Raw genomic sequence first — 26,263 nt, 5'->3', positions numbered from 1 at the left:
ACGATTTTTATATCGTAATCCCTTAATATACCTAATATGTATAATAATGAGTCACCGTGTAATTCGTTCTGGCTGTCTTATTGTGGGTATACAGTAGAATCCGCTTATAATGACATCGAAGGGAAGAGACAAACAGGTCATACTAAGCGGATGTCATATAAAGCATAGTGGATTAACTTCGTATTTTCTGTTAATTTTTCCAAATTAATCTCAAATTCCTTTGTGAGAGATGAGTTTTATTATCCTGTACCAATTATCAACTTGTCACTGAGAATCAAAACTAAAACAACTTACACGCCACCCACGCACCAAACGTCCTCGCAGAGAAAGAAGTGAGGACGGCCACGAAAACCAGCAAATGTGTCATTATAACCGGACATACTTTCATGAAAATAGGATTTATAGGTCATATTAAGCGGTTTGTCACTATAAGCGAAGTCATCTTATCCGACTTTGTCACTAAGAATTTTATATGAAAACCAAACTTCGCACAGTAATTAAGTCATAGTAAGCGGTTGGTCAGTATAAGCGGAGTCATAATAAACGGATTCTACTGTATTTATAGTATCATTGTCCTTATAGAAATCTATTTTAAACTCAATAATCCCACGTTATTGTTGTTTGCATGTGTATTTTCTGCTAGGCACCAGTTTTCTTCGCGTTCTATATTTAGTACACGTGCGGAAACGTGGTTAGGCAAATATTTGTGTTGGTTATCGTGATTTTCCACGGCTGTTTAATGTTAGTACACATCTCGTGTTCATTGATTTCGCAATAATTATAATAATTAGATAATGAACTGAGATATCACCCCCTTTATGTAAGTTTGTTGGTGAACCAGAGTGAAGGAAGGTGTAAATATGTAACTAAAATTTAATATATACAATATTTTTTATACTTCACGTTCATTTTCAAAATAAAAGATATTCAACCATATTTCCTTCACTGCAGATTTCAGATTAGAACGATTTTTTTGAAGTGAAAACTTCTTTAGCGGCGCTGTGCACTCTTTTTGGGATGGGGAAAAAATGTTAAACTCGCGACAGCGTAAGAAGTAAGACGCTTCGTATGACGGACACGTGTCCTGATCGAAAAACTGTTACAATGTCATTGAGTTTTCACTTCTGCCGGCACCCCCGGACCCGTTGTTTTTTTGAAGTGAAAACTTCTTTAGCGGCGCTGAGCACTTTTGAGGTGGGGAAAAAATGATAAACTCGAGACAGCGTAACGCGTAAGGCGTCTCTCCTCTCTTTCTACCGCACGGCGAAAATGTATGCCTGAGCCTGCTGTTTCATGTAGGCGGCGCAGGGCGCTTGCGTGACTTTATGTTATGTGTGACGGACAATGTTATTCACGAAAGAACTTTAGTCATAACATATCATAATCAGGTCAACTATTTAAAACTGGGCTTTTATATTAAGCAATAAAGCTCAATGTTCTAATCTTGTACGGGCTGAAATACGTGGATCTCACAGTTACATTCTAACTTTATATCACTCCAATATAATTCAATAAAGCTACATCTTGATGAAATCGCTAATAAAAGTGAACTCTAGTACTGGTGAATAAAACTCAAAATATCATGACCAAATATATTTAGATGCGAGGTCTGCAAGGTAACTTTACAATTTCTATTCGAATTTTAAACAATTAACGCTACAAATTTAAGTTCACTGGCCAGCAATTTCGGAACTAAAGTTTTTCAATAGAAAGGAGGATGGGTCAATTATACATAGTGTTGCAGACATTTTGGACTAGTTATTGAGTTTTCACTTCTGTCGGCACTCCCGGAGTGCAACCCGTTGTTTTTTTTATCGAGGATATGATATGGAAGGCAAAAAGTAGACTCACATCAGTAATAGGCTTGTGGTCCGGAGCGCGGTCCCGGGAGCCGGCGCGCAGGCGCCACGGCAGCAGCGAGCCGCCGCTGCGGCGCCGCTCCGACGCGTTGGAGGCCGACTTCTTCAGCTGTTCAACGTCAAAACACTGTCAACGGACTGTTATTAGGGGTCGGCTGGGTGGATGGGACGGGTGCGAGGTGCTGGTGAGAAGTGAGGCTGTGAGAAGTGGGGTAGTTGAAAACATAACGCATTCACTGTCAGCGCGAGCTACGTGCTTCGTTTGTAGCCGGTTTATTTTTTCCGCTTTGTAGCAAAAAGCGCCTACGAGCAGAGAGCCTAGCGGGTCGCTGTCAGTGAATGTGTTAAGTACTGGTAATCATTCGGATTTGTAACTATAACTGGATCTACGACTAATCAAAAGGATTGCATAAGGCGCAAAGCAAGTAAAAAACTTAATTTCTTTTGCTAATTTCGTGCTGAGCAAATAATGATTAAATATCTATGTAATTTACTCCCAAAAACTATTAAAGCTACCATCAAACAACCGCGTTAATACCTCAGCAAACATCTCAATGAAATAAATGACTTAATATAGCTTTAGCATTTTCATTAATATAGCTTTATACCTCAAATATGTATTCGGCTGTAGGCCATCATGAAAGAAATAGAAATACTTTTAATCGTAAACACAAACAATCAATTTAACATATAAGGAAAACATAGAATGTGTAAAGTGCCACGAAATGGCCTCATCTCAGCATGTTGATGACGACTTCCAGAGCTGATCTTCCGATGAGATCATTATCATGACATTCACGACGTAACTTAAATGAAAAATGAATAAAAAATATAAAAACCCTTACCTTTGTAGGAGTTGGGGGGTCAGGCTGCGTCGCTCTCGGCGCGTATGGAGCCGGCAAACCACGCAGATCTGCCCTTGCGCATTCCGCATGTACGCCGGAGCGTAAAAAACGAGGGTACGAGTCGAACTTCATCACGTTGAAGATCTGCTTTTGGGCCTGTTGGACAAATAATTAAGTTAATTTTAAATTAGAATTAAGTTTTACAAAATGAAACACTTCTTATAGTTATCAGAAAACAGAAGTATTGGCATTAAACAAAACTGTAGGTTTTAAGAGAGTTATATAGCCATTGTATTTTTTATTGATAACATTGTTTATTTGGTTATCCATGCAACTTTCCAAAACCGCAAATCACTTCACGGTTATTGAATTGCATCGTTAAGTACTTTTATTGATGTATAATTCCTCAGAAAGATTTGTAAATATCGCAAATCATAACAAAGTACAATAGAATAAGTAAACACATCCAATTGCGTGACCGAAGTTTTAATGAATGTAAAAGACTATTAGACACATTTCTGAATACCCTTAGCTACGAAGACACAGAAACATTATTAAAATAAATGGCAACACACACATACCTACCTATCCATACACACGAACACACACACACACATATATACATACGTATACATCCACATACACAGTACATACTCAACTGTTAATATTATTTTTATTAAGTAAATAAATATCCAATTATGATTAAGGAATGCACCTGTATTGTTTGCATACTCTACTATACTATGCCGCATGCTAGAAAGAATGCAAGTTACCATCAGCTGTTTTTGTTTGTTCGTCTCATAAATGTATACGATTCAAATCTTATTTTCTCAGATTTTGGTAACGACTGTTAACATAAATTCTATGCAATATTATTATGTTTGCGGGGGACGAATCTTACTTCACCGTGATACAGTTTTAACTAGTACGGGGAGTAAAGGACTCATTCTTCTCATAATATAATGTATAACTTTGCAACTAAATTTAGTCTTTACGTAGGTACCTAAGTCAGACTGATGTATGTACCTCCCTACCTTAAATGTAACTTTTACTTGTTATTTTAGTTGTGTTGTAATAAAGAAATTTATTATTATATATTATTATAAGTATTGTGAATACCGGGGTAACGTTGATGCTATTGATTAAGCCAAGTTTAGCACTCGCTTGGCCGGTCGACATTCAAGCTCAGGGCTAATTGACCAGATCTCCTGACCCCTGTCTTCATACACACCTGCTGGAACAGGTCCTGAGGTGCTGGAGCCTGGTGCATCCTTAATTCAGTGGCTCTCCTCGCAGCCGCGTCCACGTTGACGGGTTCGGGGGCCTTTTCCGCGAGATGTCGCGACCAGATCTCTTGGGCGAGGGCCGCGCGCGCGGACTCAGGGGCCGCGGCGTATTGCTCGCAGGACCACCAGAATCTAGAGAACAATAAAATTTCAGTATTTACGTAGGATGTGCAAATGTTCTAAGGTTAACCCTTTGGCCGCTAAAGCCAAAGCCTTTGGCAGCCCAATATCAACCTTCGTGCATTCCGACAAGGTTTATGATCACGCGCACACGATAGGCGTGACGTTCAAAGGGTTAAAACACAGAAAATCAAATAGAACATATCATCAATTTTACAGAAAAAGCCGGTTGTACTTTTAAAACTGCTTGTCAACGTAAACGAAGTTCGTTAAAATTTGCTTGAAAGTTTGACAGTTCTCTGTGGGATGACAGTTGGCGATGCAAGGATGAACTGGATTTTTCTTCTGTTCTGATTTAGTTCGTCAATTTGCCAGAATGCTACACAAGCTAGATCCAAAGCTTTACCGATTACTCAATTTACTCAACTGATGTTCTCAGCTGCAAACTCTTTAGACAAGAAATGCGCGAATGCTGCAGCACCTGGGTGACCTGGGTCTGCCAGCAATTGTTCAAGACCTAAAGGGCAGCCCTTCCCATTATTAAAATCTCACCTAATGTTCTCAGCAGCGAACTCTTTAGACAGGAAATGCGCGAATGCCGCAGCACCCGCTGGGTCTGCCAGCAATTGTTCAAGACCTAAAGACCAGCGCGCCACGCCGCCCGCTCCAGGCACCGTTGGCGCGGCGCCCTCGCTTATTTGCTGCAAAAAAACATGAAATATGTATTAATAGAAATAAATCTAAAATTAGTTTTTTGGCTTAACAGGCGGCAGCATCCCTAAACCTTTGCATCTTATGAAATGAAGAATTTTTGTATTCTGTATCGCGATCGAAACGGACGAAGCTGGGTCTAAATTAAATTATATCAAAACAACTACTCAATAACCCTAAAACAGTTAGGGTTTGAGATTCAAATCGATATAAATATGTATATCATCTTTTCTCCCAAGTAGTACCTAGATTATGCAGCGAAATTTGGGTCTGGGAGAAATTACAGCTATGTTCAGAGCGCGTGCGTCTCGTGCAATAACGGTTCATTTAACAGATCTGGACACACCTTAAAAGGTTATGGCACAGAATAGGTAGTTACCTAATAGCACTACGTACAGAATATCTAATAACTAATAAAACCGATGATTGACACAGTCACTTGAATTTTTGCTAACTAGACTGTGCCATAACGACTGCTCGGAGTAGGTAATCGTGAGCCGAGCACGCTAAACAATAGAAAAGAGGTTATAGCTACCATGGGTTATGGCGACCTACCTTATTATACATGGCGCGCGGGTCGTGATGGTGGCGGTAGGAGCTGCCGGCGCCGCTGCCCGTCGTCCAGCGCCGGAACGGTGACGTCTGCTCGCTCTGTTGACAAAACAACAGGTTTAACAATCATAATATGACGCACACAATAGATCTTTAAACAAAAAACAATCAAAGTTCATTCTAAAAAACTTCAAGGTCGTCCTTTGGTTAGCTTTAGACTTCTGGGAGTAGCGTGATTAGATAGCTGGGATCTTTCAGGGATTGAAAGAGAAAATATTGCAACGCAGCTCCCGTGGTAGGTAGGATATGTCAGAAGTAAAGTACCTAAGCTTACAAGGAAACCTACCCAACTGTCCGGCTCCAATTTGATTAGTAGTCAGTAGTCTAAAAAAAAATATATATACGCGTCGACTTGAGAACCTCCTCCGTTTTTTTTTTCGTCGGTTGATAACAGACACGTATTTTATTGCTGCCAAACTCAACCTATTGGGAGAAATTGTCCTCCAATGTACTGAAAAGTACAGTTGTACTACGTGAATAGATAGTTAGGTACCTACTCTACTGTACGTAGGGTAAACTACCCAATGATGGACCCTTTAATAGTTTTATGGTATATAGTTAGAAGTGACCATAGCGATTTCTCGCTCCATTAAGCTATTTATTTACCTCTTTATTTGTGGTTTAGTGTACAAATAATTTGTAGGTGCTTATATTATCCTGTGGTTACATTTTCCAGTGTATAGGCAACCTATTAAACATCAGTATGTGGAAACTTATGGATTTCATGAACGAATAACAATAGTCAAATATTTACTTGTAATAAATAGGATAGTATGATAAACTATCAACTACTAGTTCATTGACGTGTGGTAATTTTCCGGCGTTTTATTATTGTATTTAATCGGCTTTTTATTTCCCGGCTTAATTTTGTTAATAGGTGTAATCATTAATCATATTTGCATATAACCACATCTCATCAAAACAAACAAAGAAATGAAAACGGTCATTAAATACCAACCGCAATTTTTTTAAGAGTTAAGACCATCCCACGCGTGGTTACAGAATAAATTGCGACCTATAGAGGAGAACATCCGGACATACGAAAGCACTTTTGCCCTGGCTGAAACGGAGACCTTCGCTGACGCTCGATCAATTATATTAATAGTTTTAATAAGAATAAATGAAAAAGGTTTGCGAGTAGCCCCCGTCAAGCCGGGGTAGGTTCATAAACTTCGTCCTCGATTCGACTAAATTATTATAGGTACATACATATGAAACATAGAGGAAACATAGGTACATAATTGGTATGACATAGGTACTGGGATTTTTAACATTTTTTACTTTTTATGCGTGCGTTATTACCAACGATAAAAAAATTACACATACGCAACAATACTGCTAATTATAAAATACTTTATATTATATTGTTCTCTTATCACAACGATGGTATTGTAAGGAAAGGGAAATCCAAATGAGTCAACTCGAATATGTTTAGTACGGTTATCAGACCGTGGGAGCCAACAACCGTGATTTTAATATTTATAAGTTTTCGATTTCGTTTTACGCCTTAAAAGAATTGGTAGGTATTACGAGAAATTCAACAAGAGAAAATGCAGTGTTTACGCAAATAGAGAGGCACCCGGTGACCTCACCGGTGTCAATCATTCGTTAATAGTTATTTGTTTTACAAGGGGGCAAAGTTGTTGTTTAACCTCTCGTACTAATGTTGGTACCCGAGCAAGCGAAAGATTACAAAAAATGAAAAATGGAATCCTGAGCGTTGCGAGGGTTAAACAAATATTGCCACCGAGTGAAACACAACATTTTTCACCACGCCAACACAAGGGAAATACTAACTGTATAATATCAAACAAAATCAAAGCAAATCGATTCAAAATGAATGTTATTAAATATTTATCATTCAAAACCATCATTCAAAACCATCATTTAAAAGTCAATCCTACCAGCAAACATAAGAAAACAACTTAAAATTTGCATTTGATTACTTTGTGAATAAAATGCAACTTTCTTATTATATTTCGAACAATCAAGGGAGCCTTTACCTGCTGGTGTGGTGAAAATATATATATAATACACTATAGCGTGAAACTGCAATTTAAGAAGACACTAAGAATTAAGGAACTAAATTAGAATTTATGCAAGAAGATTAATTCGCTAAATTCCATTGATTAGGGACATTTAAAAAGACAGACAACTAAACATTTTACTTGGTCTTGCATTCTTTTTTTTTTGGATTTTCGATTGCGTCTAGTTAAGTGTATTTTAAATATAGAATGTGCGTCAAAATTGTCAAAAATCAATCAAACTAAAAAAAATGACAATATTTCAATAGTACTTGATTTTGAATACTAAGATGTTCAAGTTGCTTAGGTCATGTGATGATCATTGATACGTTTGGGAATATCCCATTCACATGATCACACGGGCGGTTATTAGTTGTAAGAATTTTCCTTCTCTTATGATGACACGTCCACACGTTCCTTTCATTACCTTCCAATGAAAGGAACGTGTAGTCGGGGATTTTTATTAAAAACGCACTGAATTATTAATTAATTTTGAACTTCATGCACTGTCGCCATCAGATATATCGGAGCGGCCAAGGTGTTCACAAAATCTGAACACTCTAACGCCTAGACAATAGAGGCGTGTTCAGATATTTGTGAGCGCCTTGACCGCTCCGATATATCTGATGGCGACTGTAATTAGTTCAAGTATGTAATTTGATAAGAAAAGAAATTACCGCATACACCTCAAGATGATGAGATCTAAAAAAAGGATGTGACACAGAAGACTATAAACTGAATTAGTTCCTACATTTCATTTAAACAACAAATAAATCTGTATAGATGGACACTATATGTAGATAACAACGGTTTGTCGGAACAGATATGAAATACAATTTATAAAAACTGTATGAGTAATTGACGTCCTACGGGAACTTATGAAATCATTATTATTCATCTCACTTACAAACTGATTAAAATAACTTCTGATTTGCTCAGAGGAAGGAAATGACGCTCGGACCATATCAAATGGTCCATATTAATTATAAATTTGTTTGCTTTAAGATTTACTTTCAAAGCAAAATTTTAAAAGTTTTCTTGACGTGATAACGTCTTATAAATCGATGAACACCGGTAGCATGCACGAAAAAGTGTCACGTTGTGGATAGATCTCCATGGTAACGTTATGGACAAATCTCCATGGTAACGTTACGTAATGTTATGGTAATTTTTTCTTATGACGTTATCACGCAAAATGATCGTCCGTAAACCGACTTTACAGACAACCATTTTTTTTCTTCTTCGGAAATGCGGACAGGTAAGTATACAACACTATTATCAATTTTAAATCTAATTATAAATGTCGAATTAAAATCTAATTAGTACCTCGTCAAACGAGTCCTCGGTGTCGTACCACACAACCATTTTCACTATGCACAACCAACAACGATTCAAATGGTCCATAAGAATAATTAATCGAAAAAAAATTACATCACTTTCCCATCACTAACTGAATGAACGATTTGAAACTGTAAAATAAAATAAAAAGTATGAACCATAAACAACGACTCTTTTTTTTAATACGTAAAGCGATAATGCTGCCAGTTTGCTATAGAGGCAAAATTAAATATTATTTTTAATTAAATGTGCTTCGCGCTCGATGCTTCTTTCCATACTGAGCGTTTAGACGTCAGTCATTATAGTCATCGCCGAGGGACAATACTAAATTATAATAACAATACACATTGCTAACGAAACAGTAGAGTTTCCGGCGTAGGGCGATTGTTGAGGTCTAAACGATTATGATAAAGTCTCATTTAAAAAATTTGATGGTGACCATAGTCTCATCCTATTAAAAAAAATATGCTAATTTTAACTCGCTTATCGGAGTTTTAAAATATAAGGGTATAGTGTAGATAATGAATACATACACAAAACAGACAGCATGCATCAATCAGACTGACTCATTTTTCAGACAGAATTGCATGTTCAAGGCATGCAAGTAATCAGTCAGCATAACAACCGATTGACAGATTAAATAATGGTAATATTTATCGCCTTGAAGTATCTACAGATAAGATATTATACGATAAACTTTGCTTAATCTTTACTATCTTTGGTATTTTTTTGTACTTCAATATAAATAACAGCGTCAAAAGTAGAAAACTCTCACTTGCAATGCAACCGAACATTTATATCTTGTCACGGCTGATTTAGTGATAAAATGTACATTTTATTATTATTATTTTATAGTAGATATTAGAAATACAAACAGTAAAGGAAAGTCCCGCATAAGATTTTTTTTTAAACCGCTACAGCTTGTGTCTCAGGCGCCGAAGTGGCATACCTCGAACAATCGCGGTTGGCGATCGTCCAGTCTGAGTCTGTCATCGGGGTCATGCAACTCGGAAACGGGGAATAAATCGGTCAACAGGTAATAGTAGCGTTTCAGGAATCGAATAATATGTAAACAAGTTAATGGAAGAGTTCATATTAATTTTGTCACTCTTTGTTTTTTCTGTGTGGTAAAAATAAAATAAGTCGATTCAATGTTTAAGAATCATTAAGTTAGAGAGAGAGAAACTTCTTAGATAACTGAAGTAACTAAAACTTAGTTGCATTAGAATTTACAAACAAACATGGACGCTAATAATAAATGTATTTTTATTACTGATGTGATAAAAAAAGAAAGTCCTGTCCTAATCCACAGATAACATCACCGATAGTTGTATCTTAAACATACATTGTTAGATAATGTTTATAATCAATTCATTTACATTGTTTATTTTCACACACAAATGAGTCATTCGTTGAAACGAATTGAATAATGAGCACAGATAAAAGGCAATAGCATGTGTTAATAGGCTAATTTGTCAATCATTGGCTGATAGGGCTTGATTGAACGATTTACGGACCCATTCACTGAGCGCCTCACTACAGTTATTCACGGTGGATGGAATTATTTTAGCACATGACCATTTTAAACGGCATAGTAACATACATTTGAAGTGTTATTATACTTATTATGCTGTAAAAGTGTGCCAAAATTATTTTTTATAGTATGTAATATTATTTAAATCCTTCCTATTATTATAAATGCGAAAGTAAAATCTGTCTGTCACCTGTAAGATGAAATTGGTATGGAGATAATTTGAGGCTTGATTTTGATTGAGACACAGGATTATTTTCATCACAGAAATCATCATTCTACGTAGACGAAGTCGCGGGCAGAAGCTATACTTATGAAAAAAAAGTTTAATAAACATAAATAATACACATTCAAACAATATTCAGAAAACTATACATTTCTAACCAGTAACTGCCTATTGTTACATTACTCCACGGCTACAAAGAATATGAACATGACGTCCGTAATCCTACAGCTTTCGCAAACACGCATGTAATCTGCATAATATAACTACATTACATATGTATATAACATCCTGAACGCAACATATATATGTATACACAGTAGCCTTCTTTACATATGTGAGTCTCATGGATTCTCTCTCTTTAATATTTCTTTTTTTTTATATACTGCCTGTACGTAACACAAAAAAAAACAATAATTTATTGTGCTTTGTCGTTTGACAGGTACTGACATACAAAAAAGTTAGTTTTGTATAGGTACTATCTCAAAACGGTCTCTACTATTTTATTTTATTGGTGTTCAACTCTTGCGGGCTTACTATAATAGTTAGAGCAGGTAGTTTCGTATTTTTATATGACAGGTTATAGGTAAAATAAAACGCATACTATATTTATCTTTTGATGGAATAGTCTATTTAAAAATATATATAATGCATACTAAGAATAAATTTCATGGTGTGAAATTCCCAATCCGCATTGAGCTGGTCTGAAAACTATATCTATACCTAATCCAAACTCTCTTATACAAAGAGACTTTAAAAGACAGTCAGTAACAAACGCTGAAAAAAAGTAAATAAAAAACAAAACTTACAATAAAAGACAACGAAAGCTTCGCCATAAACTTCTCAAACTTAACCGACGGCATTTCTAAGAAAGCCACAACACCCAATATTCGTTAATTTGCAAATTCAACTTCAATTTAAAGCTCAAAAACACTATAAATATTAAAGATTACGAAGATAAAAATACACAAAAATTTCCTTCGCGAATAATAGGCGACTGGGCGCGTGCGTTTCGCGTAGAGTCTCCGATGATACTGGGCGTATCGCACCGCGGCACCGCGGGGTTCGGTTGTTACTTGTTAGGTACTTCTTAATTACATTTGTTATCATTATCAGCCGTATCTGGCATCTGTTATCGCCACGAGCGGGAAGCGTGTACTTTGTTATTCGATATTTGATTTGATTTCCAGGCCAATTCGAGTTTTAGTTATTCGATTTGTTTCCGATATGATACTCAAAAACGTCACTTTTGACACTGACAGATCAGTATCATATCGGAAACAGATCGAGTAACTAAAACTTGAATTAGTCAATTCGTTTTTAGATCTGTGGGATGAAATAATGGTGGGTGTAGCTGTTTGAATGGGTGTGTCTGAAGCTGGGATTATGATAGTGAGATAAAATATCTTACTAAATTACAACTGGGGATTATATATATTTTTAGAGAAAGCTAATTAATGTTGTCTTAAGGAGTTAAGTCATAAATAAAATTAATTCTTATAACTATAGATAGAGATTATTGTAGCTAAAATACGTAAGCTACCAATATTATATAGAATAAACATTATATTTTATGTGAATGTATTTTTTAATATATTTTTTAATATTCTAGGAGCCCAAGTCACAGGCATAGCCTAGTTTGGGATCCACCTGTGTCCATGTGTATGTAAGATCGTTTTCTTTAGTCAATAAACATATTCTATTCTATTCTATTCTATTTTTTAAATAATATGTAACTTACATCGGTTTTTATATAAATGTGCATACGTCACAATATGTATGTAGTTTATGTTCCAAAAGAGACTAGCAAAAACATTAAATTGTTTTAAGGTACTGTTTTTTGTAATAAAAGTCTGTCAAGCCAGTCTGTCAGTAGAAAAAAAGCGGCAAATTTAAGAAAAGTAAGTACGAACGGTAATGACGGTAATCCTCCCATAGAAAATATTAATTTCGCGCCTTTTTCTTCTGACAAAGTTGTTTGACCGGCTAATAGTAGCTAATGAACATCTTATGTCGCAAAAACTAAATCAGAAGAGTAAATTAAAAAACGATTATATATAATCTGTGGTAATCTGTTCTGTGGACACATCCGGCTCTCGTATAATTTGCTTTTTATTAGTTTTTTTATCAATCGATAATACGTAGGTACAGAAACAATATCGGCGTTTTATTTTTGCGCATTAAAAAAATGGAAAAATACAATTCCGTCTTATCATACATAAATATATTTTACTAGATGACCCGGCGAACTTCGTTTCATCTATATCTATTTTTTTTTGCAGCCTTAATTTTCTCTTTTCATAAGAACCTTCTCCTGACAATAACAAACACAACAAAAAAGAATTAGCGAAATTGGTCCACCCATGGTCAACCCGTTCACGCACGAATCGCATGATGCCGTGACCAAGCGAAATAGGGATTGATTTTTAACCGACTTCCAAATCTCAAAAGGAGGAGGTTATCAATTCGGTTGTATTTTTTTAATACATATTATAGATGAATGTAGAGCTGTTTTTCCAAATTAAACGTTAAAAGTAAAGGTATTAATGAACTCATATATAGAGTCCACCATTTTATTTTAAATTATTAAATTAATTTAATAGTATTTTTTCTTACTGCTTATTCCAAACTATTACATATTATATTTATATTATATTTATTATTTATGAAACTATTAGGTACCTGAAATGTAACACAAAGTAAAGTTCATTCGTCACGCAGAGCGTTTTATATGGATACATAGTGGATTTAGGTAAAACGTATTGTTTTCCTCCTTGCATTCAGGTCAAGATATCCTTTGAATGATGTCAAGTCACAATTTTTCAAATGGAAATATGATAGCAAGATCCAGCAATCGGGAAATATTACCATCGCAAATACGGCCCGAAAGCCGTCTATTGCCCCAATTGGGGCCAATTTAAAAACAATCGTATTCTGAAACGAATTGTCTGTACTAGATAAAGTGTGCTACTTGCCTAGTCAAGCTTTTATCGAGTGCCTACTGTCAACGCTTGGAATAGTTTAAACATGAGTCGAAATGTAAGTATAAGTACCTACTTATCTTCTGACATGTAAAATAATATTGCTTTTGCCAATAAACGTCTAATTCTGATTCTATGATAAATGGTATGACCTTTGAGTACCTATTTAGTAACTGGAGACGCCATGGCTGTCATTTTCTGTACTAGCTAAACAGTCTGCAGATTTTTGCGGGGGAGGGGCACGTCAAATCTATGGCTACTTCTACATGATTTGTACGTAACGTACAAAATAGCCATGTCAGATAATCATCAGTCCATACAAAAGTTTGCACAATAGTGCAAGGTTTACGGCAGAGCGGTAAGCTCTTAAAGGCGACTCCGGTAATGAAATGCTCTAAGGGTATGACACATTCCACGAACCAAATGCCAAATAAAAACAAACCGATCCCAATCATAAATTCCACAAATATAGGTTCGCAAATCTTATCTCGAGCGAATAACATAATGATTTGACATTATAAATTTACGGTACTATAAAATTATACGGCATTTTCTGGTATAATCTGACTAATCTGACCGACAAACTTGTCGCAAAAAGAAAAACGCACTTGTTCTTCTTCAGAAATAGAGCAATTAGTATCAAGTTCCAAGCTCCTCTTTTTTTAAATTTTGGCCTTTCATAGGCCAAGAGTGTGCCACAGTTTAGTTTTTTTAAAACTAAGACAATGGGTTGGAACACTTGGAACTGGAATCTTAATGGTGCAATAACACTGGCCCAGATTAAATATAGATTTAGAAGAGTGAATCATAAAAACAGGTAATAGGCATTAGATCTAGGCTCTAAGCGATAAGCAGTTAATAATAAATTGAATAATAGTAAAGATTTCATGAAAGTATTTACCTTGCTTTTATATAAAATATTTACCTTGCTTGCAAATAGGCGTATTTGTCTACTGAAACTACGATTTATTTCATGTAACTGACCTTTATTTGGTTTTGCACGTTGTACAGTTAAAGAAAATATTCCTAGATTAATCAAGTGGAAAGATAACAGTGGATGTGTTTAGCCTCTAGACCTTGCCTGACGAGGGTTTACAGACGATCTTGGAATTCTTCAGAAATGACGTGACATGAACTGTAAGATATGTTTACACTTTTGCACCTTACTCCTTTGTAATAAGGCGGAAAATGTAAACATATCTTTGACGTCGACTGTACAGTTGAAATTCTTGAGAGCTAGTCAACGGATAGTGATAGCGTGTGGTATTTTCCTTTGTCCTAGCTTTCAAGGGGAAGGTCCGTCGGGGGAAAGGTCCCATTTGGGACAACTGCGCAACTTTAGACTAAAATACGGGGTAAGATTAAGAGGGCCACCCTTTCGTTACCTACTAACGTTGGGCTCATGGTTACCGCATAAGTTTGGCCATATAATATTACGCCGGAAAATGATAAAAATGCGCGGCGCGGCATATCTTTTGTTTTCGTCTTGTTTCCTGGCTAACGCTACGTCTTAGTCTTACGTAGGCGAACAACGCGCGAACGCGGCGCGGCGCGGCGCGGCAAAATCTATCCTTTGATGCCCATAGAAGTGTCCTACGTAAGCGATCTCGTTGCAAACGCGGCGCGGCGCGGCGCGATTTGCTAGCGAATGTCGGGCGGCGCGACGAAAACAATCCGTTGTTGCATATGGAAGTGTCCTATAGTTCGTTTTTTTTAGCATTAGAAATAAGGTAAACAATCTTGATGTGTCTTTTAATTGAAAAACACATTTTAAAAATAAGTTACGGCCAATATGTAACAATTATGTATCTAATACGATCATTTATATTCTTCTGCTTTCATAAGTTATAGTTACTGATTTTTAAAAAGCGTATTTTAATAAAAAGACATGTCAAGATCGCTTACCTTCTTTCAAGTTCTTTCTAATGCTAAAAAAAACGAACTATAGGTGAGCGATTTTGACGCGATGGCGAAGCGGCGCGGCGCGGCGCGGAACGGGCGCAATCAATCCATTTGATTTTTAGACGCGAATATAACGCGGCTAGAGGCGTGGCGTGGCGTATATAGAATTACCGGCTTTGATTTGATTAGTCGACTCCCGTTTGATTTCTTTTTAGGTTTTCCTGTAATCTATAGGCACAAAACTAAAAAATATTCAAATTTGCGGAAATTGGCATAAAAGACTTAACTCCAGTAGCGTGTATGGCACTTACGAATATTCTGAGTTCGCTGTAATAAAGATTCGGCAAAGTAATTATTTTAATTTTTTTTAAGCTAATTGCGAAGTTTACAGCTCACAGAAAAGAGCAACTACTTTCGTTTTTAACCGCCTTAAAAAAAGGAGGTTCCCAGTTTGACCCGTATGTATGTATGTTTGTCCGTGATTTTGATGCGGTTTTCAGTGGGATTGAGAGAGCGAGTGCGAGTGCGAGTGGGAGAGGGAGTGCGAGTGGGAGTGCGAGTGCGAGTGGGAGTGGGTGGGAGTGCGTCCCTGCATTACGTGCGCGCAGCAAGATCAACCGATCGTCATAATGAAACAAAAATAAATAAAACGAAATAAAAAAATAAATAAATCAATTTAGATAAAATAACATAAAAGCAAAATAACTTAATATAATTTCTTTAATAAAACCGGCCAAGTGCGAGTCAGACTCGCGTTTCTAGGGTTCCGTACATAATTCCGACTCACGCTTGACTTTACATTTCTAATAGGTTTTCCTGTCATCTATAGGTAAAGAACTATTTTGTATATTTTTATCAAAATTTTAGACCCAGTAATTTTGGAGATAAAGGGGGGAATGGTCATTTTTTGGCTATTTTCTTAAATAACTTTGAACCTATGTATTTTAAAATTATATAAAAAACATGTCCATCTTTAGGTTACTAATGTACATATGTGTACCAAATTTCAACTTAATTGGTCCAGTAGTTTCCGAGAAAATAGGCTGTGACAGACGCACGAGTGATCCTATAAGGGTTCCGTTTTTTCCTGTTGAGGTACTTTCAAAAACCCAACCCACTGAAAAGAACAAAATATTTTTTTATATACCCAGACCCCACCCCTATCCTTGTCCAGTCCCTATCCCGTCGTAAAGTCAATTTCTGCCAAAACGTAAATAATACCTAATAATAAGCAAATTAATAACCTAAAATCTAAATCGCTCATGTGTGAGTAGGACACATCTATACGTATCAACGTTTTGTGTCTTCCTCGCCGCGCATGCCGCGCCGCGCCGCTTCGCGTCTAATGGTCTCCCCAGATATATCGACGCGAAATCGGCAAAAGCCGATAGGAAAAAGCTTTATGTCTGCGCAATAAGAGCGAAAAAGCCGCAGACGCGTCGGCAGGCGCCGGCCGATGCGAGCCGAGCCGATCGACGACTTTTTCGCTCTTATTGCGCGGACATAAAGCTTTTCCCTATCGGCTTTTGCCGATTGCGCGCCGGTATATCTGGGGAGACCCTAAATCGCTCATGTGTGAGTAGGACACACCTATACGTATATCAACGTTTTGTTTCTTCCTCGCCGCGCCGCGCCGCGCCGCGTTCGCGTGTTGTTCGCCTACCCTACGTAAGACGTAGTGTTAGTTTCTTAAGTTGTTGTTGGTACATGTGCACTCTCGAAGGTAAACAAAATACCCTAAAAGCCCTAATCCTAGCCCCACTATATCTTTTATCTCCCTACCTGTCTAGTTCATAACCTGTTTGAAGAGTAGCACGTGACGTGTAATGCTTTGTATTTGCAGAGATCAATCACTATAAAGACTGTCAAATACATATCGCCGGGGATAGTGCAATACCGCGTAACTTGTTGTGTCTTTACGTCTCTTCGCACAGGAGCGCCGCGTCAGTATCTCGCCCGGGAGATAAGTCTACTCGTCCCGTCCCTCTCTCTTTTTAATACAGTTAGAAAAATTCGGGTAGCCAATCTCGCGGGCGAGATACTGACTGTCACGGCGGCGCTCCCGTGCTAAGTCTACAGCGTCTCAGTTTCTACGGAGTAGGCGCCGCGGGTGCGATTGTAGGCAAAATCCGTCGCACGCGTCCGCGCCAGTAAGGCCCACTTGCACCCTTCCACTAACCCGGGTTAACCGGTTAAACCTGGAGTTACCATGGTTACCAGTACAATTTGACACGGCATTAACGGTTTAACCGCTTATCCCCGGGTTAGTGGAATGATGCAAGTGGGCCTTAGCGTTGATCATAACGATCATAATATTTTTCGTTAACCTTTTGACAGCCACAGTCGGCAGTGGCCGTCATCGGAAAGTCTTGCCAAGGACGGCTACAGCCGTCAGCTTCGCCAATGCAATAGGAAGTCACGCGTGATTCCGTGTTCAATTTCGCTTGAATAATCGCGATCGCCTGGTGTCCGGGGCACGGCAAATTCCTTCGCCGTCTGGCGTTCAAAAGATTAACCCGATCACCCGCTCCGTGCATCCGCGCCAGCTAGCGGACGCTCTTTGTCGACCCTCTTCACGATGATTTAAAACTATAGTATACCAATCTTTATTTAATACCGTTCTCTATTATAAAAGAGTAATGAGATATAACTGTCAAGTGTTTTGGTGAACGCTTATCTGGCGTATTGTGACGTCACAATTCCACCAAAATAGTAATTTTGGTTATTACTAGGCAGTTTTATCTCAAAGATTATCCTCTCGCAATAGGGAGTTTAGTAGTAGATTCTGTGTGTATTTTGATATTATAAAGTGATATTTATTTTTATCAGTCACGATGATCTTGTTTTTCAGCTATGATTGTTCAAATATTGTATTCAGACAAGAAATTATTGTTTATCTGCGGTATATAATCAATAAACAGGCCAGTCATATAAGTATATATACAATTTAACGCAGTTTTAAACCGTTGAAAATAGGACCTTACAATATATATTCTTCAAATATTGTAGAGTTCCTAAGAAATTATTTTTCACCACACCATCAGCTCGGAAAGGCTTACTTTGCACTTCAAAAACTGATAGCAAAGTTGCAATTTATTCACATGTGAGGCAAAGTAATCAAATGCAAATTTTGAGTTGTTTTCTTATGTTTGCTGGTAGAATTGACTTTTAAATGATGATTTTGGATGATAAATATTTAATAACATTCATTTGGATTTAATTTGATTTGATTTTGTTATATATTTACATTTACTATTTGGTTCGGGTTGGTGTGGTGAAAAATTTTGTGTTTCACTCGGGGGCAAATTTTGTTTAACCCTCGTGCTTTGAAACCCTCGCAACGCTCAAGATTCCATTTTTCGAACCTCGCTACGCTCGTGGTTCAGTTTTGGAATCTTTCGCTTGCTCGGGTATCAATATTAGCACGAGCGGTTAAACAACAACTTTGCCCCCTTGTAAAACAAATAACTATTTTGAAATGCAATAGGGGATGAAACTAAGGTCGAAAGTTTTTGATGTTATTAATTTTAGAGTGAATTAGGTACTTATGTTAGATTCTTCAATGTGGTTGTGGAATCTCTCTTGTCTGCGGTTTTTTCGTATTATGATATTCGTAGATATCTATAGCTACATATTCTAAGCCCTATAATAAATTTATGACTAACTGTATTTGACAAACCGTTCACTGTAAAACAGTTCTAACTACACCTTCATAAAGTACAAATACGACTGTTTCGTTGCTCATTAGTAGGGCAAATACTGTAGATTTATGTCAAGGTGCCCACGTGGCCACTCGATAAAACCGGACCATTTTCTATGTCACCTTCGGTCATAACTCCCATACAATATGTATATGCCAAGACCAGGAGATAACGGTAATAAGTAAGCTTTCAAAGTTTCAATATTCAATGTTAGGAGTTTAAAGCTTCGAACTAGCTCATTGAATGTTCTTAGTGCATTAAGTTCAACATAAGGCACAGTTTTGGCATTACTTAAATTTGGTCCAACGTACCTCAGGTCGTTTTACGAAAGCTGGCGCGAATGGAATGAACTAAATAATTTTATTAGTTAATATCATACACACATAGATATTTTCATTCACTCATTCGTTCCAGTCGTACCAGCTTTTGTGAATTTACCTGTATCATATGGCCGTTTGTCAGGCCTTCAGGGGCCCTTTTCTCAAAAGCTTGTAACTTGTAATACAAGCGGATGTCACTTTTTGACAGGTTTTGTTAGAAAGGGACTTGTATTACGAGTTACAAGCTTTTCAGAAACGGGCTCCATTTCTAATTTCATAGACCCATTTAGTATATCCTAAACGCATTCCTTAACACGTGAGATCACAGGAACGTAAGCATTATCTCGGTGTACACTTACATTTTCAACATACCACTACCAACTGAGACATTTCAAGACTTAAATCCCCTACAATAAGATCTATATTCCTATGCAGCTGAAAAACGCTGTAATCTGTCTATTTAAACCATTACAGGACTTCAGTATCTAACAATAAGGTGCATTTTACTGTGTAGCTGAAATGTTGTGGTCGGAGGATACATTTCAGCGACGTCTGATATGCTTGTGGTTAGTGTCTTATCGTAACCTTTTGTTTCATTCGGGAAACCGTTTGAGTCAAATGTTCATTCACTGTTATTTGTTTACTCGTTATTTACGTTGTTTTAAATAGGTCAAACGTTATGGAATCTTAACATTCATAACCTATTCGTGTGTATTTAAAATTATTGGGGTACTAATCAAGCTTACCTTAAAAATATCTCAAATGTTTTAGTCAAATGATGTTACTTCGGACAATTTTATTAATAAAGGTAATGGTGGAATGGTCTGACCAACCATTTATGTAATTGGTAAGACGATAAATTAATTTCACACCATAAAAACATTTGTACATTTCTGTTTAATATGATGATTGACTATATCAGTCCCCAAATAGCGCACCAGTAACGTTTTCAACGGTAAAAATCATTCATCATTCATCATCTTTCATTGGTCATTGTGTGGCCAAACACATCTAGAAGAGAAGATGACACATAAGGATTAAGGAATACCCAAATAAATGAGGCAAGTATACTGAAATATGTTCACATACAAATAGGTAAAGTTTACCACAACATAAGGAAAGAAATAGGAATTATTTTGTGTATTTATATGGGTATATTCAAGTTTGAGGCAAATAGATGAGTTAAGAAATGTTAATGCGCAAAGATAAGGTGATAGCTAGCTTTCGAGAGAAACGAAACGTGGTACTTTCTCTTGAAACAAGCCTTACGCAAATTGTTAGAATACTTATTTACTTAGTAAAATATATTAGATTGAATACATCATAGTCATATAATGAGCTATAGTGAATTACCAATGTGTACATATTGACCTCACGTGTATTGATTGAATCCTATTGTTAGTAAAAAATTCATACGCTGAGTAGGTAGTATTCATTCCATGTGTAGGCATGTACATTAACATTCGAATAAAATAACTTAAATAACGATAACATTTTACGTATAAAAAACAACAAATTAGTCTTTAAAAACAGCATTGAACATGAAAATTAAATAAGGTGTTATTTAGGCTTGACTCTTATCAGATAAAACACCGGAAACTTCTGGCTTCGTTCCAAGTCATGCAAAATGCACACAAATTATGTAAGTAAGTACACATCTTTCTACCTTATCCCATTGGCATAAAGTTCAACAACGAATACATATTTAATGACTTCTATTTCTAATTCTAGTATGAAGCCTTGAACCCTCGCTTTCTTTGACCTCTAATCTGGCTTTACCGTCATACCCACGTAAAAGTATGACGTACTTAATGCGTCAGATATACCTAAATTTTATATAAGGAGCACTTTCGTAGGAGCTAATTTTCCTTTTTAACTTTTGGATAGTGGTTATAAGCCTACAACCATAGCGTAGATGTAGCATATATGTGCCCGTATGCCTTAAAGCCTTAAAATAAGTATGGTTTCCATGATTAAGGTACTTCATATTAGTAACTAGCACTAACTGAAATGTATTTAAAGATATAAACATATACAAAGATTATATGAGCTAAAACTAGGAAATCTTAAGAAAAGTGCGAATACATGTTCATAATGTTCATGCATATTTTCGAAAAATTATTTTCATTGCATTTTTAAACGAGCTACAATCTTACCAATTCAAAACAAACTCCATATAACTTTCACTACACTCTAAAAACGCTGCTATCCCCCGTTGTCACGACACATTCACGTAGCCGCACCCACGAGCGCGAGACTCGGCAGAACACGGCCGACTGACAACCGGCAACCGGCCGACTATCTCTGGTTCCCACAAAACAATGAGAAGTAATTATTAATTAAAGTACGCAAATAGAAATAATTGAAGGAGAAAAAACGGCAGGATTCGCGCGTGAGCAATTATAAAGATTCCTTCTTGGAATCCTTTGGGAACGTTTAGCTATTACATGTTAATCAAGCTATAGGCTGTAATAAGAGGATAGATAATAACAAGTTCAGATAAATCAAGGTAAAATAGGCTGTATTATAAAGATTGAAGGCTCTGATGAGGTGTTGTTGGTAAGTTGGTGGTAATTTAGATGTTTATTAATTGTGTGACAATTGACGTCCACTGTTCAGAGAACTGCCGGTCAATTTGCAAACACGAGATGGTTATCAAGTAGGTATTTAAGTGTGTGTGGAGAGAAACAATTCATGTAGGAACAAATATAAATATCTCATGTCATGAGAGCCTGGGGTCCGCTAAGCAACTAATCCCTAAAATTGGCTTAGGCTCTAGGATTTGCGAAAGCGGCGGCCATCTGACCTTTCAACTATTTAGAAACCCAATTCCCAGTCAGAAGGTGAGTTGGTAATACAGTTCCGCTAGTTTGATTGTAAATTGACTGGCAGAAACGTACGTAAATTGTAAGTATTTTTGATAGACATGAGCGTTCAGCGTTTACTATTTTAGCGAAAACGTAAAAGATATGGCGGTTTTCCATTATCACAACTTATAATTTACGTCGAATTACGCGCAAAAAGAGTAAACACCACCAATGCAAATAAACCAATTGAAAAACACAGCTGTGCACCTTTCAGCACCTTGTCAGCGATTATGCGGACGTGTTTCCACATTTCAATACAATTATATTAAAGAACAGCATTTTTGAACCGCACTGATAACTTTGTAAAAATACAAACGCATAACAAAGTTTATTGAATTGCATTATAACCTTTAATAGTGAAAGCATAAGGGTCAAAGCAGCTGTTGCACAAATTTATTAATCGCATAACAAAACTAGTTGCAAATTTCAGCGCCCTCTCTTAAACAAATTTGCTTTGCAGCCACGAAACGGAAGGCCAAAAGAGATCTTCTACTAAACTCCAATTTGCCGATGGCATAAATAAGTTGGTGTTTGATTCAATTATGAAAACAATAGTCGCACGCGCCGACATTTGACAGCTGAGTACATAAGGCATTGTGTACACCAAGTAATGTAGACTCCTTATTTACGTCATTGGAAGGACAATGGGGGTTTTCTTTAATTTTTAGAGTTGAGAATAGGTATAGTTAAAAAAACAATAACAATATGTTAACGTTACAAAGATATTTATGTTGTGAAAGTTTTGTATTTTGCGAAGTAGGTCACTAAGGGTGGTATTCTACCTGTCCAATTTCTTTGTCGAATGTCATTGCGCCTCACTCTCTCGTTATTCTCATTAAGCAAAATGTGAAACGCAATACACATTGGACCAAGAGTTGGACAGGTGGAATACCACCCTAAGCATTACACGGAGCACGGACATATAATTATTTATAACACCTATAGTTCGTTTTTTTAGCATTAGAAAGAACTTAAAAGAAGGTAAGCGATCCTGACATGTCTTTTAATTGAAAAACGCTTTTTAAAAATCAATAACTATTACTTATGAAAGCAGAAGAATATAAATGATCGTATTAGATTCATAATTGTTACATATTTGCCGTGACTTATTTTTAAAATGTGATTTTCAATTAAAAGACACATCAAGATTGTTTACCTTATTTCTAATGCTAAAAAAACGAACGCTTGTATAGTATATAGCAACGAAAACTTGTATAGTCCGCTTTTCTAAGATAAAGTACCTACGCCATAGTAAATCTATGGCGAACTTGATCTTAGAAATCGGACAGGCTATACTGAGCGTTTCTTTTATTTTTTGCCATTTTTATACTTATATAGTGTAACCTTTTTTGCCACTTTTGTCTTATTTCTACTCAGAATCACGGGCTCTTTCGATCCTAATGGGATAAAAAAATGTCCCAGTTGTTTTCCTATTGTGTTACCATTTCCCCATATACTTTGTATGGCGGTAACAAAAAGGAAAGTTTCAAAATAATTAGTATGGAAATTTTGAACACTTTTTTTCTCCTATAAGGATGAAAAGGGCTCGCGATCCTGACTAGAAATAACACAAAATTGGCAAAAAAGGTCACTATATATGAAAATGGCAAGAAATAAAAGAAACGCTCTACTAGACATATGTATAAATAGTAGGTACATGTTACATAAATGATCATGCCAAGTTTCATCTAATTTAAAATATGTAGTTTTTATTTTATTTTATTAGAGCGTAATTTTAATTGTATGGGAGCGGTTTTTTGGCGGCGGGTCCGTACACTCCGTACATTTGAACGCCAACTGTAACATATTTATAATAAGAGGTGGCACATGGCACATAGCACATATATTTGGCGCTTTGTTTTATCCATTATCATCGATGTTGACTGTACTCGTAAGTTCCAAACCAATTTGGATAAAATACACCAATTGCCGGAACTGTAGGTAGGTACGCAAGTTTATGGTGAGTTGGTAACCATTGGCTACGCTTTAAATTGGCTTGCGTGCGAACAAACACTCAAGACTAGGGAAAGGTGCGCCTAATTTAATCACTTTAGTTCCTAGAGATCTATACTTCAGTTCTATAGTCAGGTCATAATGCCATCTCTTTCACTCTTGGTTGGTCTTAACAAGGGTAAAGGAGATAGCATTATTGCCTGACTCGCCACTTAGTTTAGTCTCTGCTTATTAAACCGACTGCTCTGGGTTCGAATCCCGGTAAGGGCATTTGTGTGATGAGCAATTGACAACCGATATTTGTTCTTCTATGTATTTAATTATTTATGTGGTATGTATATTTCGCTATCTAAGGACTCACAACACAAGCCTTCTTGAGCGGGCTTAGTTATTTTTGGTAAGAATGTCCCATAACATGCTCGTGCTCCTACACCAGCTATCTTAGATTAAAAATGGTTTTATTAAGGTAGGGCACTCAAGGTCTATTAACACATATAATATTATTATATTATTTTTGTACAAGACTGTTTGTTGCCTAAATAAATTAAAAAAAAAAAAAAAAAAAAAAAAAACATTTATTTATTTATATCACTTTTTGTAAAGCTATAGTTGTATAATTGTACAGCCTCTTTATTATTACTCTAACCTAACTAAAAGCAACATTGTATGTTCAGTAAGATGTTAGGGAAGATGTAAGTATGTTCGGTATTAGGTATATTCTGGTGGAATGCTCCACATACGGAAAATTTACACTTGTAACCATCAACAATGCTAAAGGAAAAATACGTGCACAATTGATATGACATGGCGCCTGGTGGCTATCAATGCATCTTAGAACAGATGTTGCTGATAGCTGTGTGTGTGTGCATTCCATTGTTGATGTATACCGTTATTTGACGAGTGCTTGACAAATGCCTGGGTACACATAAACACAAGAGGTATGCAGTTTCGAGTGGACAGCTGGCTGGACGTGGACACCGTGTTATATCTTACTGCAAAGATAATTTAGAAATTTTAGACAGTAGCACAGAATAAATAATAGTACTAGGTACAGAAGACTCAACACCCACAAAACGCGTCTGTTACGATCAGCACAGATATGGCCGCTAGGTGGCGACAGCGCCACGCGCGGCTTATGGCTTTCCCCAAAATTGGTGTGGAATGGAACGGATGTACTTTTAGCTACCTGTAGCAAAGCGACGAAATCGCGGAGTGAGCCACGCCTGACACTTGACAGTAGGCCAAAGGTATGGCGCCATCGCTCGAAAATATGGCAGAGGGGAGGCCATACCTTTGGCCTATCCTCGAGTAGATGGCGATACTTTTTGACACTTAACAAATTTAACACATATCAGTGAAAGAATAAGGATCAAAGTCAAAGGCGTTCTAAAAGTTTTAATCATTTGTGTCGAAAGATGGCAGTAAATGTACTAAGTGACTGCATAATTTACTTTGACAATATTCCTCTATTTCAATGTTTATATAAATGTTTATTTTTCTTTAAACACTTAGTGCGAGGCATTATTTACTTAATTAAACTAAATATAAACTTAATAAGAATTTAATTCATAATATGTATCTAAAACCTTATGTCAACAAAATATATCTGTACACTCTATCTGCATACATCTTCTAAGCTAAGAATCGTAGTACAAATATAAAGAAGCTTTGTAAACAATTAAAACCAGTACGCCCAAGTAGCATGGAAGTGTCGGCAACATCAATATAGCAGCCAATTAAGAACTTAGAGTGATTTAAGGGACGTATAAGAGTGTCAGAAAAGATTTAAGCTGTATAAAAGGTACTTTACAGACATTATACAGCTCAAGCTGTATAAAATCATTATAAAGGATTCTGCGGAAGCATGGGGTGCTTTATCAGAATATAAAAAATCTACTATAAAACTAAAAGTGTTGTGAGAGACTACAAGCTAATTCTATCGTAAAAGCTGTATACAGGCTGTATTGTAGTAACACTTGGCACTTTTAGC

General features: G+C 36.6%; 1 protein-coding gene across 2 annotated transcripts in view; it reads right to left on the bottom strand.

Moving 5' to 3' along the window:
- The window catches only part of LOC134806903 (regulator of G-protein signaling loco), a 122,426-nt gene that overhangs the window by 2,806 nt on the left and 93,357 nt on the right, over positions 1-26,263 (bottom strand). Inside the window, exons 5-9 of one of the 2 annotated variants that reach the window (XM_063780330.1) lie at positions 5,377-5,472; positions 4,663-4,811; positions 3,936-4,122; positions 2,705-2,860; positions 1,852-1,986 (exon numbers count right to left, since the gene is read on the bottom strand). In XM_063780330.1, coding sequence (XP_063636400.1) covers positions 1,852-1,986; positions 2,705-2,860; positions 3,936-4,122; positions 4,663-4,811; positions 5,377-5,472 — 723 coding nt within the window. The remainder of the gene's footprint in view (positions 1-1,851; positions 1,987-2,704; positions 2,861-3,935; positions 4,123-4,662; positions 4,812-5,376; positions 5,473-26,263) is intronic. The other variant, XM_063760003.1, reaches the window with a different exon arrangement.

The sequence above is a fragment of the Cydia splendana genome, chromosome 1 (genome assembly GCF_910591565.1).
Source record: "Cydia splendana chromosome 1, ilCydSple1.2, whole genome shotgun sequence".
Classification (NCBI taxonomy): Eukaryota; Metazoa; Arthropoda; class Insecta; order Lepidoptera; family Tortricidae; genus Cydia; species Cydia splendana.
The sequence above is the reverse complement of the archived record's forward strand: the minus strand, read 5'-3'. Positions and strand labels throughout refer to the sequence as shown.